This window comes from Zootoca vivipara, chromosome 14 (assembly GCF_965207765.1).
Source record: "Zootoca vivipara chromosome 14, rZooViv2.hap1.1, whole genome shotgun sequence".
NCBI classification, from domain to species: domain Eukaryota; kingdom Metazoa; phylum Chordata; class Lepidosauria; order Squamata; family Lacertidae; genus Zootoca; species Zootoca vivipara.
In genome coordinates, this window is record NC_142597.1 from 13,510,142 (window position 1) to 13,527,317 (window position 17,176).

Sequence of the window (17,176 nt, forward strand, 5' to 3'; positions counted from 1 at the left end):
ATAGCATATGCCTCAAATCCGGCTCTTTAGAAGAGCATTTGTCCCAGCTGTGGCGTGATGGTGGGCTGGGATTGCTATTGAGTTATTGTACCTGTGGCATTTATTTCTGCCGCAGAAATTCAAAGAAGTTCTTATTGTTATTTAGCCTCCCTTCACCCTAAGGTCCCAGAGCAAATAACTGCAATTACAACATAAAGTTAACAACAGTTTCAGACAACTTGGAAACGCAAAAATAAAGTGGGTCCTAAAATATGCATCAAAATTATGTTCACCAGTGTGACTGTGATAGTCCAAGTGATAGTGCTTGGGGACTGTCTCAGGTGTACTTCCTGGTGTGACTGCACCTGCTAGCATGGGCACTTATTTCTGGACTCTCTTCCATTGAGCAACTCCATACCAGGCAGAAAATCAACAAATGTTGATGGACTATGCTGAAATGGCAAAATTAACTGGGAAACTCAAAGACCAGGATGAGAAGTAGTTTAAGTAAGACAGGGAAAAATTCACAACCTATTTAAGAGAACACTGCATTTTTTTTAAAAAAAATAGTTTTTAAAAAAATCTTTATTTGATTTATTAAAATTCAATGCAGAAAAAATAAATCATAAATTATATACAACCAAAACTTATGTTATTAAAAAGATCTTGACTTCCAAATCACAACACATCACTTATCTTTCCAATTGTCTTTAACTTGCGTCACTTTTTTCCAATTATAATTCAACTCTAATACATTTTATATTTTATTTTCCCCTCCTCCTTCTATTTCCCCCCCATGACTACCTAATTTAGCTTAGGTAGTTAAGAGAACACTGTAAACAATTAAAAACTTTGGCAGGATTAGAGTAATATTTGTAATATAAAAAAATACAAAGGAAAAAGTTAATAATACTACTAACAAATTAGAAAAAAATGGATAAGCTGAATGAAAAAAATGATTGATAATGAAAACTGGAGAAGGGTGGTGGGAAGTCAAAGGATTTGGATAATCCTATATGTGAAGGTAAATGATATGTTCTAATTGAAACTTGTTGTCTAAAACTCAATAAAAAATATTTATATAAAAAAAGAAAATCAACCAATGCAGTTCATTCTGCAGCAGCATTGATAAACATGCTAAGGCCGTCCAGATGTATCTAGACTACAGCTCCAATCACCCCTGACTACTGGCCAACAGATGGAAAGTCACCGGGTCCCCAGCACCTTCAAGATGGGAAAAGCTTTCCCTATCAAATTCCTGCCTGGCACACAATTGTTAAAAGGGGGCGAAGGAGCACCTTTATTGCCGACTTTTCTCAGGCTCTTTCTTCCTTCTTTTCTTCTTCTTCATAGAACCTCCTAAGCTTGTGGTAGACAGATCCAGAGTGTCACTGTTTGAAGGCAATGAGGTCGAGCTGGCCTGTTTGCTCGAAGGCGCCTACCTGGGATCGGAAGTCTTTTGGTACAACAACAAGAATCAGGTCGTCAGAACAGATGCTAGGAAATACCGGCTGCAGCAGGAGAACGCCTGGCTTAACTTGACCCTCCGGGACACAGAGTGGATGAAAGACAGCGGTACCTATCGCTGCTCTGCCATGAATGCTGTGGGCAACACCTCTGCCAGCATCAACCTGCTGGTTAAAAGTAAGCAGATGCGTGAAGGTAAAGTGAAAATGCTGAGGCTGCTTTTAGGCTGCAATCCAAACCCAGGATCCTCTGGGATGTGTGGCATTTGGAATACGTCGATCTGCGGTTGAGCCAGTTGAGTCTAGATTCAGCCGGGGTTGCACCAGTTGAAGTCCCTCATCCCAGCTCAGATGTGTTGGCATAAGTCATCCATCCTGGCTCAACCAGGGCTCAGCTGGGGTAAGTTCTGAAAGGGGGGGTGCTCCAGGTGAGCGTCAGGGGTAGGGTGGGGCTGGGGGAGACTTGCCCCTATTCCAAACTCCATTCACATGTCACATAAATGAGCAACCCAGTGGAATTGATGCTGGGGGAAAGTGTGGTGTAAGTCTAACTCTGTTTTAAAAGCTTGGTTCCCTCTGCCAGGCTTAAGCTAGCTTGAAATAGGGGTAAATTTCACGGCCTTAATTTCTCTCACTATAAATTATGCTGGCTTCCTATAGTTTGAATGGCTCTGCTTGATGCTCTAAAGCTGGGCACTGGAGATTCAATGCATGGCAATGGGGGAATGAGATCGCAATGCGAGTCCCACTGACGCATTGACTGTTCTTGATTGCGTTGATGCAACAGCACAGTGAATAACTCATTTGTAGACAAAGTGTCTATCCATGGCTATATGCAACCTCCAGATCCAGGGGACAGCATCGCGTCTCCGAGTGATAGTTTCTGTAGATAGAGCAACAGCAGGAGCAGTGGTGGTGGGGCTTTTGATGTTGTGTCCAGTTTGTAAACTTCCCAAGAGGATTATTATGCATGCTATCATAAACTCATTGGAGAAAAGGCAGGATGTATCTGCTGTGCATTTTGGAAAGCTATATACCTGGTGGGACACAGGTGGTGCTGTGGTCTAAACCACTGAGCCTTGGGCTTGCCGATCAGAAGGTCAGTGGTTCGAATGCCTGCGACAGGGTGAGCTCCCGTTCCTCGGTCCCAGCTCCTGCCAACCTAGCAGTTCGAAAGCACGTCAAAGTGCATGTAGATAAATAGGTACCGCTCTGGCAGGAAGGTAAATGGTGTTTCCATGCACAGCTCTGGTTTCGCCAGAAGCGGCTTAGTTATGCTGGCCACATGACCCAGAAAAACTGTATGTGGACAAATGTTGACTCCTTCGGCCAGTAAAGCAAGATGAACGCCGCAACCCCAGAGTTGTTCACAACTGGACTTAACTGTCAGGGGTCCTTTACCTTTACCTTTTATGTACCTGGTAAGCAAATTTTGCATTATAGTTTTTGAGATCAAGGAGCAGGTTTTTGTCTCTGTTTAGATACAGCTGGACACCATTTTGAATCAAGATGGCGGACTGAAAAGTTCCAAACTGCATACAGTTGGACACCTCTTAAGATATAGTAACCAAATTTTCCATGATGGTTCCTGAGATCAAGGAGCAGGTTTTCTTTCTTTCTTTTTAATCATTTTTAAATTAGTTTTTAATTACAAGAACCCAAAATAAGCCTCATGAAATAAGATCACCACAGCCAATCACAAATGAACAATCATACCCTAGGCCAACTCCAACATCTCACCACCAAAGGAGCACAAACGAACAGCAGGGAACCAGCACAAGCGACGCTGACAACCCCCCCCCCACATATATTAAGTAAAATAGAAACATCGTCACCCGATCCCACCCCCACCCATCTTTCCCCCATCTACCTCTTTCCCCCTTTTCTTTCCAATGTCTCAACAAATGAAACTGATTTGTAAAAATGTTACGAGAGACATTGCACATACTTTTGTAAATCAAGAAAATCTTTAATAATAATAATAATAATAAAACACAAAAATAAAAAATAAGCCTCATTATATCCATTTCAAATCACAATACCAAATCAAATATCAATTAATCAACTTTCCAATTATATAATTTTGGTAGTTCCCCACGTGCTGGAGTTACAGATTTGATAATTTCTTTTAATTCTGCTTCCAAAGTCTAATTTAATCCAGTTACATTCCAATCAAAATAATAATCCATATTCAGCAGCTGCAATATTTAGAACCTCTATTCGTGTTAACACATTCAATAATTTATTAATCTACAAGTGAAGATCTGTATCCTTTTTACTGCATGTAGTAATTATTTGTCCATATTATTTCTTTTCATCTTTGCCAAACGTTGTGCTCTCAAGGAGCAGGTTTTCATCTGTGTTGGGGGTACAGTTACTGTAAATACAGTGGTGCCTCGACTTATGAATTTAATCTGTTCCGAAGGCACCTTCATAGGTCGAAAAATTTGTAAGTCGAAAAACGCCATTGGAAACGCGATTTCCCATAGGAATGCATTGGAAATGGAAAGATTCAGAAGTCGAAGCAACCCTATCTAAAAATTTGTAAGTTGAAAAATCCCTATCTAAAACTGCCGTAGTTTCCTTTCAGATGTCGAGACATTCGTAAGTGCGCGGCCATTAGCCCCATTTGTAAGTAAAAAAATTCAGTTGTCGAGTCATTCGTAAGTCATGGTACCACTGTGCCATTTTGAATCAATATGGTGAACTGAACCTTTCCAAACTGCACTGAATTTTTGTTTTCTTGGAATTCCCAAGCAATGGCAGGTATGAGGTTTGCTAAGACTGACTGATTGACTGAATACCCTTTTCCTCCTTTGCAGAGTACCCCTCCCCGCCCAATGTGACAATCAGCAAGCTGATGTACACTCGCCACCGCACAGAGGTGCAACTGGAGTGGCAGACCCAGGGCTCGGGGAACTTGACGAGCTTTGTGGTCCAGATGAGGGAAGCAAAGAAGGCTCCCAAAAACCAGCTGGCCAGCAGCTGGGAAACAGTGGTCAGCGATATTGACCCCGACACCCGCGACCAGAAGCTGGGCGGGCTGGATCCTGCAATTGTGTATGCCTTCCGCATCTTGGCTGTCAACCACCGGACAACTGGGCACCCCTCTGAAGTAAAGACACCAGGTGACGTGGGTAGCTAGGGTGACGGCATTCCTCTGCAGGCTGTGACAGAAGTCAACTTGGGACCTGTGATGACCCCCCTCTTAAGGGCCACATGGTAGAGTCATGTGAGCTGGGGGAAGAGCTGGGTATCCGGATGTGGGGGGCAAGCTTAGTCCTTTCTCCCAAGAAGCAATCAATCCTTTTCGGATATGTAAGAAATAATACGATCAGTTGGTGGTTTGTTTGTTTTAATTGGACTGATGCAATAAATAAACACATCTGTTTATTTGATTAGATGGCTATTGGAGTTCAGCTCTTGCCTGGGAAGACCCTGATGCTACACCTGCTGGGGATATATTCAGACTTCGATTTGCACAGTCTGCTATATCCATATAGTCTTCTGAGTGACTCAGAATTTAGTTTAATATTTTATATTGACAATTTGTAGACTGCTGAGTCACCATTGATATCCAAGTGACGTAGTTGTGATTATTTCTCACACTGATATGAACAGATTAGGCAGAAGGAAGAGACTTTCCATCCATGCCTTTAAAAACCCAAATGCCATTCCATTTGGTGCAAAGTTCTAAAAGCTGGTTAAAGGACTCTGCAGAAAATATATCTTTCTCTAGACCAGGGGTGGGGAAATGGAGACCCTGCAGAGGTTGTTGGAGTAGCATGGACAATGGGAAGGCATTATAAGAACACCAGAAGATCCTGCTGAATCAAGCCATCTAGTATAGCATTCTGGTCTCATAGTAGCACAGATGCTTGCGGAAAACCTGCAAGTAGGATTGAAGCACAAGAGCACCCTCCCTTCCTGTGGTCTTCAGCAACTGGTTTCCAGAAGCATTACTGCCTTCAACTATGGAGCCAGAGTACAGTCATTGTGGCTAGTAGCCTTTGATAGCTCTCTCCTCCGTGAATGTTCCCTCCATCCTCTTTTAGAGTCAGACAACATCTGGAAAGCCACAGGTTCCCCACCCCTGCTCTAGACTGAAGGAACTTCGCTCCTTCTTTTCAGAGCTTGGCTGTGCAAGAGTGTGAATTGGCTGGTGGTACTTGTGTCAGACACGAGCCATTTCCTCAGCCCTAACAGAGCAGATTTCAAGATGTAAATAGGGAGTGTGTGTTGGGAGATAGCATTAAAAAAACTGAGCAAATATTAAAAGTGGATATTTTTTTCCGAGTGTTTAGGGGGTGGGGAGCAAATGCCCCCTTCTCAAACTGTGGGGAGCATTTCAAAGCTGGAGGTGGTACGTGTGCCAGTTGCAGGCTGCAAAATCTGAATCTACTTCACTTGGAAGATAAGTCTGTATGCCGTTTACACAAAACCCTGTGGCAGTTTATTCATTCCCTGCGTCTGTCTGGTGGAGGCGGTGGGTTAAATCACAAATGCAACATGATGGAGCAAAACAGCCACGGGGGGGGGGGGGATGGCAATGGGGAAATCTCATTGTGGGGAAAGTAGATGCGTTGCATAGGCTGCCCTGTGAATTGAGGCCCCATAGCTCAGGGGCTGGAGCAGGTGCTTTGCATGCAGAATGTCCCAGGTGGTAGGGTCAGGTAGTAGCAGATGATAATAAGGAAGACCTACCTGAGGCACCCTGAAGAGTTGTTGCCAGACACAACTCCTGGGTTAGGTGTGAGCCAAAGCCAGGTTGGGTGAGAAACAGGTTAGAGGGGGAAGTGCTTCTTGAGACTCTGGAATGTGATTGCAGTGACCAGAAAGAACCTGCTTCTTGCCATTGCTTCTCCCAATGCCTTTGCTCTCTGTGTGTGTTCAATGCCTTTGCTCTCTGTGTGTGTTCAATTGTGCTGCTGTTGCTGATCTTCTTTTGCATCGGGGAGTGGCTCAGCTTCCTCTCCTTTTCCTGTCTTGCTGCACTGCATGAGGCTGGATTTAGATTTGCAAAAGCAAGTGGTGCAGGCTGCTGCATGCCACAGGGATCAGGCGGGGCAAATTATATCTGATGGGTGAGTTGGGTTTTGTTGTTTTTTTGGTGGGTTTTTTCTTCTTTTTGGATGGAGTTGTCATTCTTGTGCCCCACCATCTCTTCTTAATTGCATGGTTTGGTTAATCCTTCCTGCCATGGATTATTTTCCTCCGTCTTCTTCTTCTTCTGGGAAGTGTTCTCCACCCTTCTATCTAAGACATGCCTACCAGGCTCACTGGAAAGGAATTGCTTCACTTGCTAGCTTGGGGTTCCTCCAATATACACTAAACCCCTGCCTGACGTTTGAGTGGGTTTGACAGAGCTGGGCTTTCGCTGCAAGAGATCCCCAAGATATGAAGCAATGAGATCTCTTGACACAGGAGGAAAGGACCAGGTTATGTGATCAGAGATGGAAGATCAGGGTCAGCAACTTTTTTCAGCCAAGGGCCGGTCCACCGTCCCTCAGACCATGTGGTGGGCCGGACTATATTTTGGAAAAAAATAATAATGAACGAATTCCTATGCTCCGCAAATAACCCAGAGATGCATTTTAAATAAAAGCACACATTCTACTCATGTAAAAACATGCTGATTCCTGGACTGTCTGCGGGCTGGATTTAGAAGGAGATTGGGCCACATCCAGCCCCCGGGCCGGATGGTTGCCTACCCCTGTGGAAGATCAAGATTGTATCCACTGGGTCAGACCTCAGCCTCTCTGAATTCAGCCAAAAGTTCTGGATTAACAGGCTCTGCAATGTCGATAACATATACAGTGAGAGCACATTTAAAGCACATTACTTCCTTTAAAGAATCATGGGGACTTTAGTATACTCCTACCAGTGCTACACTTCCCAGCATCCATAACAAATTGCCGTTCCCAGGATTCTTTGGGAGAATTCACATGCTTTAAATGTATGGGGCGGATGTGACTTGTCACTGGGAACCTTTTGCAGAATTCTTGCATTGTATCTGAAGAAGTGTGCATGAACACAAAAGCTCATACCAATGACAAACTTAGTTGGTCTCCAGGGCCGGCTCTAAGGCAAGGCTGGGTGGCGCAATGCGCCAGGGCGCCGGGCCGCCAGGGGGGCACCACGCTGCTGTGCCTGCGGTAGCCGTGCAGCGCGCTGCGCCCGCCAGACAGCCGCGCTGCGAAATGGGGCGGGGGGAGCGCACCAGAGGGATCTTCGTACCACAGCACCAGGGCTCCAGATACGCTTAAGACAGCCCTGTTGGTCTCTAAGGTCCTGCTGGAAGGAATTTTTTTTAGAGAGATTGTGTGTCGCTCTTCTTCAACACTTGTTGCCTTCCAAGTGTTTGGGGCTCCTGTCACTCCCAACCACTATGGCCAATGGCCAGGAACGATCAGGACTGTAGTCAAATAACATTTGATGGGCACCAGGTTGGGAAAGCCTGATCTGAGCACTTAAAGCATCATTTTAGATGTTCAGCTGATCAAAAAGAGGCTGGCCGCAGAACCCATTTCCCCCCCCCCCCCATTATATGTATTCACTGCACGTCCCATATTGCATAATAGGGCTTGTGGTTGTGTGATGCCGTAGAGCAGGCATGTCAAACCTGCGGCCCTCCAGATGTTTTGGCCTACAACTCCCATGATCCCTAGCTAGCAGGACCAGTGGTTGGGGAAGATGGGAATTGTAGTCCAAAACATCTGGAGGGCTGCAGGTTTGACATGCCTGCCGTAGAGGGAAGATACTGTTTGCTGTACCATACAGCAGACACACACACTGCAAAATTATGCTGGTCTCACACCAGTCTGTTAAATGCCAGTGACTTCTCAGCGTTCTCATGGGGTACTGTGGTTTGATCAGGTGCTCTGAGTTCCTTAGCTAGAAGCCTTTGGATCTTCCTTACACAACAGTTTATAGGATTCCCTGTTCCCTTTGTGGGGGAGGATCCTCGCTCAACCATTTCCAGGTCCTAAAGGTGCAACTAGAGAACAGCTTCTCATGGTCCAAGCGCAGTTTTTGACATGATCAGCTGTTTATTGTAAAATCACATTGGCTCATTTGCTCATGTTTGCTATGGCAGGTGGGGGGAAAGGGACACTTGGAGGGTCCGTACTGGAGACAGTATATAGCCAGTCATCATAACTCCTACAGAATTAAAGAAACAGCACTAATCTCTAGGATTGTGGTGCCCCAGAAGCTATTTGTGGAACTTATATAGTTTATGATGCACACAGCAATGTTTACAGGGCCTGTAAAGGGGCTTCTCTTTTGGGTTCCTTGTTGACCTGGGAGCCAAGTTCCACCTGCAGTCCAGTTGTTCTGCCTTCTGCCCAATATTCTCCGCACATCTTGGCTTAACTGTGCTGGTGCCAGGTGAAAACGGCTGCCTCTCCCCTCCATATGGGCAACAGCTGTTGCAACAAGTCTGGGTGCAGGTCGGGGACTGCTTTAAGGAAGGTGCAAAACCAAAACGAAACACTCAAGAAAAACAAGCAAACTATTTTCTTGGGAAAATGGAGGAGATTGGAAACAGATGTGGCGGCCTGGAATGAGCAGGCTCCCTGGGAGGAGCATGAGGAGAGTTTGTGCAAAGCCTCACTGAGGGCTTCCTTTAGCAGAGAAAGAATTCTCCAACAGTGCAGTACTGCCAAGGACCAACTGGCACGTTAATGTGGGCAATCTGTGATTGGCTTTTATGACTCTCCCCCCCACAATAAAAGCTTAAAATCAGCTTCAGGAGAGTAAAGGGTGAATTGGATTGAGGAGAGGTGCTCCTGATGGTATCATGGTGGTTGTCAGTCACCCAGCTTTCGATACTGTTTGTGCCTGCAGAATTTCAGGGTAGGTAATACTGCTTCATTTCCAGCCCACACAGTTCCCAGGACTTCTGCTGAAATCTAATAATAATAATAATAATAATAATAATAATAATAATAATAATAATAATAATAATTTATTTATACCCCGCCCATCTGGCCGGGTTCCCCCAGCCTCTCTGGGCAGCTTCCAACAAAAGATTAAAATACAGAAATCATACATTAAAAGCTTCCCTAAACAGGGCTGCCTTAAGATGCCTTCTAAAGGTCTGGTAATTGTTGTTCTCTTTGACCTCCGGTGGGAGGGCATTCCACAGGGTGGGTGCCACTACCGAGAAGGCCCTCTGCCTGGTTCCCTGTATGTAACTGTTCACACCACAAATGCTCCATTCTGCCCCATCCCACCGCCTGCTTTTGCTGTGCTATAGCGCAAGTGTGCCTCCCCAGGCAGCAACAACGCAGTAATATTCGGGAAATGGAATGATGAGTGGATTTTCCTGTGTGAATCCAGAAGTGCTGCATTAGTCATATATTTAGCAGGATGCACCTGCCAAAGGAAACACCAGTTTGCAGGGGTCCTATGTCAAAGCCGAAATTTAAAAGATGCTCAGCAGAGGCAATATTTAGAACCTCATTTCCACAGACTGGAATGCCGGAAGCCCCTGTGATGTATGATGCTGAGATCCATTTGCTATAGCATGTTCTGGGGTCCTGATGATCCAGCCGTGGTATGACTCTGTGGCCTTCAACAGCAGCTTCCTCTCTCTTGCAGCCGACCCTCCTTTTAACGCTTACCCTGCAGTGATCGGTGCCGCAGTGGCAGGAATGATAGTGGCAACAGTTACATCCCTCCTGGTGTTCCAGTACATCATTCGGAACCGGGAGAACAATCCAAGTGAGTGTCTGACTGCCGGGCGATTGCCCTCCCTGCTGCTGCTAGCTCAAGGGGCTAGCTCAAAGACCTTCCAAGATTGGGGTGTTATTCAAGGTTTCTCTTCAAGGGCAAAGAATAAAGGGCCTTGAGTCATGGGAAGGGGTGGGAACTGCAGGCCCTGTGGCATCTCTATTTCACCCTTGGGATTCTCACTAGACCTCCCCCTCTTCTCCAGGATACACCTCTTGGTGTAGGGATTATCTTGGTACAGATTAGAACAGGCATCCCCAAACTGCGGCCCTCCAGATGTTTTGGCCTACAACTCCTATGATCCCTAGCTAACAGGACCAGTGGTCGGGGAAGATGGGAATTGTAGTCCAAAACATCTGAAGGGCCGAAGTCTGGAGATGCCTGGATTAGAATCATAGAGTTGGAAGGAACCCAAAACCCTGCAATGCACAGTACCCCATCCAATCTTAATCCATGCCGGACCCTGCTTAGCTTTGCAGATGTGCTCACAGTTTTATTCCTGCACCACTAGGAGGGCATATGCTCAGCCTCTCTCCCCCCCCATTTGTTTATGATGCACTTACATTTTATCTGTTTTGTGCCACAATTGTGTTTCGATTCTGTAAGCTGCACTGAAATTGTTGGAAGCTGTTGCTGGTCAGTGTTGACAAGACAAGAAATAGATGGCCTGACTCGGCACAAGGCAGTTTCCTAAGTTCCTCCTCTTGCTCAGCAAGTGCAGCTGAAGTCTGATGTAGACCGAAGCAGAGAGACAAAGAAGTCAAAATAGCGCAGCCATCCAGGGGCACAACAGTGGCACCTTGCCTAGATAACATGGTGATACATTGTGGTGTGTACTGAACTGAAACAGAGTGGAATAGATGATACAGAGAAAGAGGGAGAGGGAGAAGGGAGAGGGAGAGGGAGAGAGGGAGAGAGAGAGAGAGAGCACCAGTGGAAGACCCACTATGACACCTAAAGCCCCCAGGTTAGTGGCATTCTCCCCATTTGGCTCTCTTCCCATTTGGATGCAACAAAGGTATAATGCCAAAGTAGGTCAAGTGAAGCGTTTCCCATAGCCATGCAAAGCCATGAGTTGGTCCTGCTTTTGCTCCAAGCAAGTGGCTCGTTGCTGCAGGACAGATTTATTTCTTGGACAGGAGAAACACGATGGCCCTCCAGATCTTGCTGGAACCCAACTCACATCAGCCTCTACCAGCTTAGCTAATAGTCCAGGATTAGTGCTCAGGCTTGTGCCCCGGGGAGGGCACTTCACAGCTGCTAATGCACCCCCAGAGGCACACTTCACTGGCTCTTGAGACAGATGCCAGCAAATGGCACTGTAGTCAGTGCTTTTTTTTCTGGGGGGACGCATGGGGACGCATATCCCTAAACATTTTGTGAATCTTTGTACTTTTGTCCATTTTCTGTATTTATTTTCCCCGATTTGAACTATAAAATGGTGAATTTCTTGAGTCATTTTTTAAAAGAAAAAAAGCACTGACTTTAACCCAGTGACACCTGTTCTCCAACAGGTTCTCTATCCATGCTACAAACATGTCTTGCGAAGGAAAACCCATTGCTAATTTTGTGTACAATAGGCACCATATTGCCTTTGTGGGATGAGCTGCACCTCTGAAGCTCCTTTCCCCTGGGTTTTGAGGATGGGGTTTAATTTTGCCACTGTTCCTGCAGCATAGTTCTAAAAATGTGGTCTCTTTGCTTTATTATGCCACAGGGTTACACGACCTGCTCTTCAGAATGTAAGTGGCATCCAAAGACTCTCTTCTTTGCCTCTTATGTCCTCTGTCACCCATTGAGTCCTGCTCTCATTTGCTCTTGTTGACTTATGTTAGGGATAGTCAATATGGTCCAGCTTTGCAGATGTTGGACTACAACTCCCATCATTCTTAATCATTGCCTATGCTGGCTGGGGTTGATGGGTGTGGAGTACAACATATGGAGAGCAACACGTTGACTGCAAGTGGTCTGCATTCACAACTCAAGCAGCTAGTCCCCATGGAACACTTTATGCCAAAATAAATGTGCTTCCCAGAATTTTCCTTTGCTAATTTTGATGTCAGAGCTCATCAGAGTTGGGCTGTAGGCAGCTGTTGAGCAAGAATCGCAAGCCACAAATAATAAACCACGAATTACAAGACAGGAATCAGAGACAGTGAAGTCTGTTGTGGCCCCTGTCAATGTTCCAGTCTGAACAAGAAGTCATAGAATTGTAGAGCTGGAAGGGACTGTGAGGGTCGTTGCATCTCTTCCTGCGGCAAGCCAATGGCAAGCTAGGTGCTTCAGGAGTCCTTGCTGCAGGTATGGGGACCCTGAGGTTCTCCAGATGTTGTTGGACTCCAACACTCATCAGCTCCATCATGCAGCATAGCCAATGGTCAAGGCTGATGGGAATCAGAGTTCAACCAAATTTGGAGGACCTCTGGTCCTCCATCCCATCTTACTGCCAGAATATACTGACTTGCCACCCTGGTGGTTCAGCAGATGAGAGGAATCATGAATTTAATGGCTTGCAGTGTGTCTATATGTCAGTGAACGCTCATGCACACAAACACACACTCTTTTTGTGGTTCTAAACATTTATTTTTGTCCTTTCCCGCATACTCCAAATTATCTTAATTTATTCTTTCATTCATCCTATTCTTAAATATATCGCATATATATTTTTGAAGCTGCAGGTTTTTAAAATAATCCTGCCAATGTCTTGATCTGTTTACAGTTCATTTGTAAATACTCAATAAACCATTTCTATTCCTTTCTAAAAAGTTTGTTATCTTGATTTCTTATTCTTCTGGTAAGTTTTGCCCTTTCTGCATTAGTTTATGTAACCATTCTTCTCTCGTTGTGACCTCTTCTTCCTTCCATTTTGGGGCAAATAACAATTTTGCAGCTACGGTGCCAGGCTTAGCATTTGGCAGAAAATGTCAGTTCACAGAGACCTTACGACAAGAATGTTACTTGCCCCAAGATGGAAAGAAGCAGAAGTTCCAGCGAAAGAAGAATGGATACAAAAACTTATGGAATATGCAGAAACGGTGAAACTTACTGGAAGAATAAGAAATCAAGATAACAAACTTTTTAAATAAAAGAATGGAAATGGTTTATTGAATATTTACAGATAAATTGTAAAGAGATAAGAACATTGGCAGGATTATTGTAACAACCTCCAGTTTCATAAGAGTATATATTTAAAGAAGATGAATCAATGAGCAAATTAAGTTAATTTGGATATGCAGAAGATATTATAAATAAATTTAAGGAACCGCAGAAAGAGGGGGAAGGAAGTCAAGTTTTGACATGCCAAAATGAATGCAAAATCAGTGAAATGTATAAAACTGAAAAGGAGAGAGAGAGAGAGAGAGAGAGAGAGAGAGAGAGAGAGGGAGAGAACTTGCGAGATTTTATATTAGACACTTGCCAGAGTAAAACACTCAAGAAAAGACCAACCTCCACCCAAGCCTAAAGAACCGAAATTGTGAGCACATGATCGTAGGAATAGTATGGATGTGAGAGAGCCCAAAGACTTGAGATGTTTCTAGCTTCTAGCTTCACTTTTCCCTTCTATGTCTATTGTGTACACACCCCTTTAGGGCTGGTGGAGAAGCCCGTGAGCACATCAGCACTCCAGAAGATGCTGAGACAGCAGCAGGGATGGAAGGAGGGGCCAGTGAGCAGCTTGGAGAGCCTTCCACAGAAGCCGAGGAAACAGCAGCAGGTAAACTGATGGCAGACCTCCACCACCACTCGATTAATAAAGTTGGCTTGCTTCCGAACTAGGCTTCTACTTTGTGGGAGCATCCCCTAAGTGGAGTCCCGCTCATGTGAAGCTCCCACCAGGGGAAAAACTGGTGTGGTTATCCCTTTTCTCAGAAAACCCATTGTGCCTCTGAAAGTCTACTCTGGAGGACTGGCAACCACAGCAGGAACTGGCGACTCACATGTGTGGACAGAGGCACTACTGATCAATGAGTGCGGATTTTACATGCCCTTTGACATAATGCAGCCAGCGAGCTCAGTTCATCCATGCAGACACTTCGTTTCTCTGGAAAGGAAACGGTTGGGTATTTACAAGTACATAAATGTCACTGCCATTCCCAGTTTTGAAGAGGCAAGCTCCCTTTTAAACTGAACAGAAGCTTGCCTCTTTGGGAGCGGCAGCAGCATACAACTTTCCTAATTAGGCACATGAATCGGTTCTCTCTTTTTGTAATTGAAGCCGGAATTTTGTATGACGAGAGTTTGGTTTCCATTGAAAAATATAGAAAGTCTCAGCTCCCTCCTGCCCTGCTTTTGTTCAGCCACATTCCACGATTCTGACCGTTGTGCTGAGTCACTTCATTCCCCAAAGCACACAAAAAGAGCACACTTCTACAAAACAAACTCCTTGCACCCAACTTGCCATTGATAGGCATTGTTTCTGTCTGCTTGCAAGCACAAAACCTGCATTTTATTGGGACAAAGTGCCGGACCTAGGAGTTCCTGTTAATTCTAGGGCTGGGTCAACAATCCCTCCCTTGTTTCCCCCAAACACTCTGCAAAAATAGAGGCTGGTTTTCTGCCCCATGTTCTTTTGAAAGGGGGAGGGAAGGGGTTTCTCTGAAGTGTTCAGAAGTGGGTGCATCTCACCTGACTGGGTCTTGCTAGGAGGTGTGCCCTGTGGGGAGAGTCTCGTGCTGCTTCCCATGAGCCACACTTCCTGGCATGCCTTGGGAGGGATGCAACGTGCAATGATGTGGCATCGCTGGTGAGAAATTACAGAGACAGGACAAGAGCCTCACACCACTGCAAATGATGCGGGGCTAAATGGGAAAGCCTTGGCAACCTCGAAAGGTTTAATTGAGGTAAGGGGCAGGCCTCTCTTCAGAAAATCTCTCCCTGTCTTATGTTTTGTAACAAAATAAAAAAATTCCTTCCAGTAGCACCTTAGAGACCAACTAAGTTTGTCATTACTTTTTGTAAGGTTTTCCTTTTGCCCCCATCCACCCATCCAATGAATGGTCCAAGGAAGGAAGGAACTTAGTAACAGATTCTAGCAAGAAATTACAGAGACCTGTATATACAAATGTTTATAGTGCCAAAATGTAAAGGTAAAGGTAAAGGTACCCCTGACCATTAGGTCCAGTCGTGACCGACTCTGGGGTTGTGCGCTCATCTCGCATTATTGGCCGAGGGAGCCGGCGTATAGCTTCCAGGTCATGTGGCCAGCATGACAAAGCCGCTTCTGGCAAACCAGAGCAGCACATGGAAACGCCGTTTACCTTCCCGCTATAGCGGTTCCTATTTATCTACTTGCACTTTGACGTGCTTTCGAACTGCTAGGTTGGCAGGAGCTGGGACCAAGCAACGGGAGCTCACCCCGTCGCAGGGATTCGAACCGCCGACCTTCTGATCAGCAAGCCCTAGGCTCAGTGGTTTAGCCCACAGCACCACCTGGGTCCCCTTTTCTCAATCCGGAGTTGTCAACATGCTGCTTTCAATCTAGGTGTATTCTAGATCAGGCATCCACAAACTCAGCCCTCCAGCTGCTGGTGGACTACAATTCCCATCATCCCTGACCACTGGTCTTGTTAGCTAGCCGCCCACAGGGCAGGGCAAGCCGAGACAGAGCATGCTGTGTGGAACCTCCACAGAGACCACAAGCCCCATGTTGCCGTTTTGGGCACCACGGAGCCTGCAGGTGCCCAAGCCACTACATCACTCCCCAGGAGAGACGTGTGGCTCAGGCATGCTGCTGGCCAGGCCCCTCAGTCACCCCCCTCAGTGATGACACCTGGGGTGCCCCTCACCTACCGCACCCCCCTTCCTACACCACCGCTCACAAATACCTTATACACTTTGTGCGTGTTTCTTCCTTTTACAGACGTTAGCCCCAGGGAGGGTATGGAAGTCCCAGAGGATTCGGCAGTGGCCCAGGAAGAAGCCCCAGCTCCAGCGCCTGTTCCAGATCCCACCGTTGAGGACCCTCCAGTTAATGTGACAATCACAGTGACTGCCACCCCGTGACCACCAGGATATCTGACTCCCTGGTAGTCAAAATAGCTTGGGGAGAGCTATTCAGGTCAACAAGGGGAGGACCGTGATATGGGGAAGGATTGCAATGCTTGGGAGAAACTGGAGGGAGATATCAGACCGCTCCTTGAATCAGGCAAGATCTGTCTCGTCGCAAACCCTGAAGCTTCTTCCTATGTGAAGGCAGAAGGCCACATCTAAGCACTACCCACAGAATCAAAAGGCTCCTTGCAGCAAATAAGGGATAGCCTGTGAAAAATCTGGAGGATGCCTTCCTTAGAGAAAGAGGTGTGCTTCTTTCCTTCCTCTTTGTAGAAGCTGGCTGGGCAGTTTCTGGTCTAGGAATGATGACAGGGAAGCCTCAGAGGTGCCACTTTTAGTACGCATGTGGTTACTGAAGATTCAGAGACGTCATCTGGGAGACCCGGGACAAAATCCTGTTATCCAACAGTTGCTGGTTTCTTTGTACATTAGTGGGCGTGCAGAAAACCATTGCTAATGATTGGTCGTCGCTGTTAAACAGTCTGATGCACTGACAGTGTGGAATCTTTTTTTTCCTTAGTGGGAGAAGAAGGAATCTGAAAGTGCCTGGGATATTATGTAGGTGTGCCATCCCTGGGCTCCTTTAGAAAACGATAGAGTGCTAACCCCCCCCCCCCCAGCGTCTCAGAGGTTACTCACTTAGATGAGAGTCTAGTTACTCCAGCTTCACCTTTAAGGCTAAATCCACCCTTAAGATGTACTAGGAAAAGAGCTGCCACCATCTGCTGAGAAGCAAAAGCTCTTGTTATCAGGATCAAGTTGCTTTGGATTAATGGAAAGCTGCATTGTACCATGTACCAGACAGTTGGTTCATCTAGCTCAATATATTTTCACCAAGGGGCAGAGAGCCAATGCAGCGTCCCCTCGATAACAACGTTCTTTACTCCTGGCTATTGGCTATGCTGTCTGAGGCTGATGGGAGCATGTAGTACATGGCATTTGGA

At 45.8% G+C, this 17,176-nt stretch overlaps 1 protein-coding gene across 2 annotated transcripts in view; it reads left to right on the forward strand.

Annotated features, from left to right (window-relative positions):
* The window catches only part of VSIG10L2 (V-set and immunoglobulin domain containing 10 like 2), a 34,954-nt gene extending 18,226 nt beyond the window's left edge, over positions 1-16,728 (forward strand). The window contains exons 7-12 of one of the 2 annotated variants that reach the window (XM_035140258.3): positions 1,333-1,623; positions 4,268-4,573; positions 10,050-10,172; positions 11,899-11,923; positions 13,772-13,896; positions 16,042-16,728. In XM_035140258.3, the coding sequence (XP_034996149.3) occupies positions 1,333-1,623; positions 4,268-4,573; positions 10,050-10,172; positions 11,899-11,923; positions 13,772-13,896; positions 16,042-16,184 (1,013 nt within the window). In that variant the 3' untranslated portion in view covers positions 16,185-16,728. The remainder of the gene's footprint in view (positions 1-1,332; positions 1,624-4,267; positions 4,574-10,049; positions 10,173-11,898; positions 11,924-13,771; positions 13,897-16,041) is intronic. The other variant, XM_088658071.1, reaches the window with a different exon arrangement.
* The last annotated feature ends 448 nt before the right edge of the window (positions 16,729-17,176 follow it).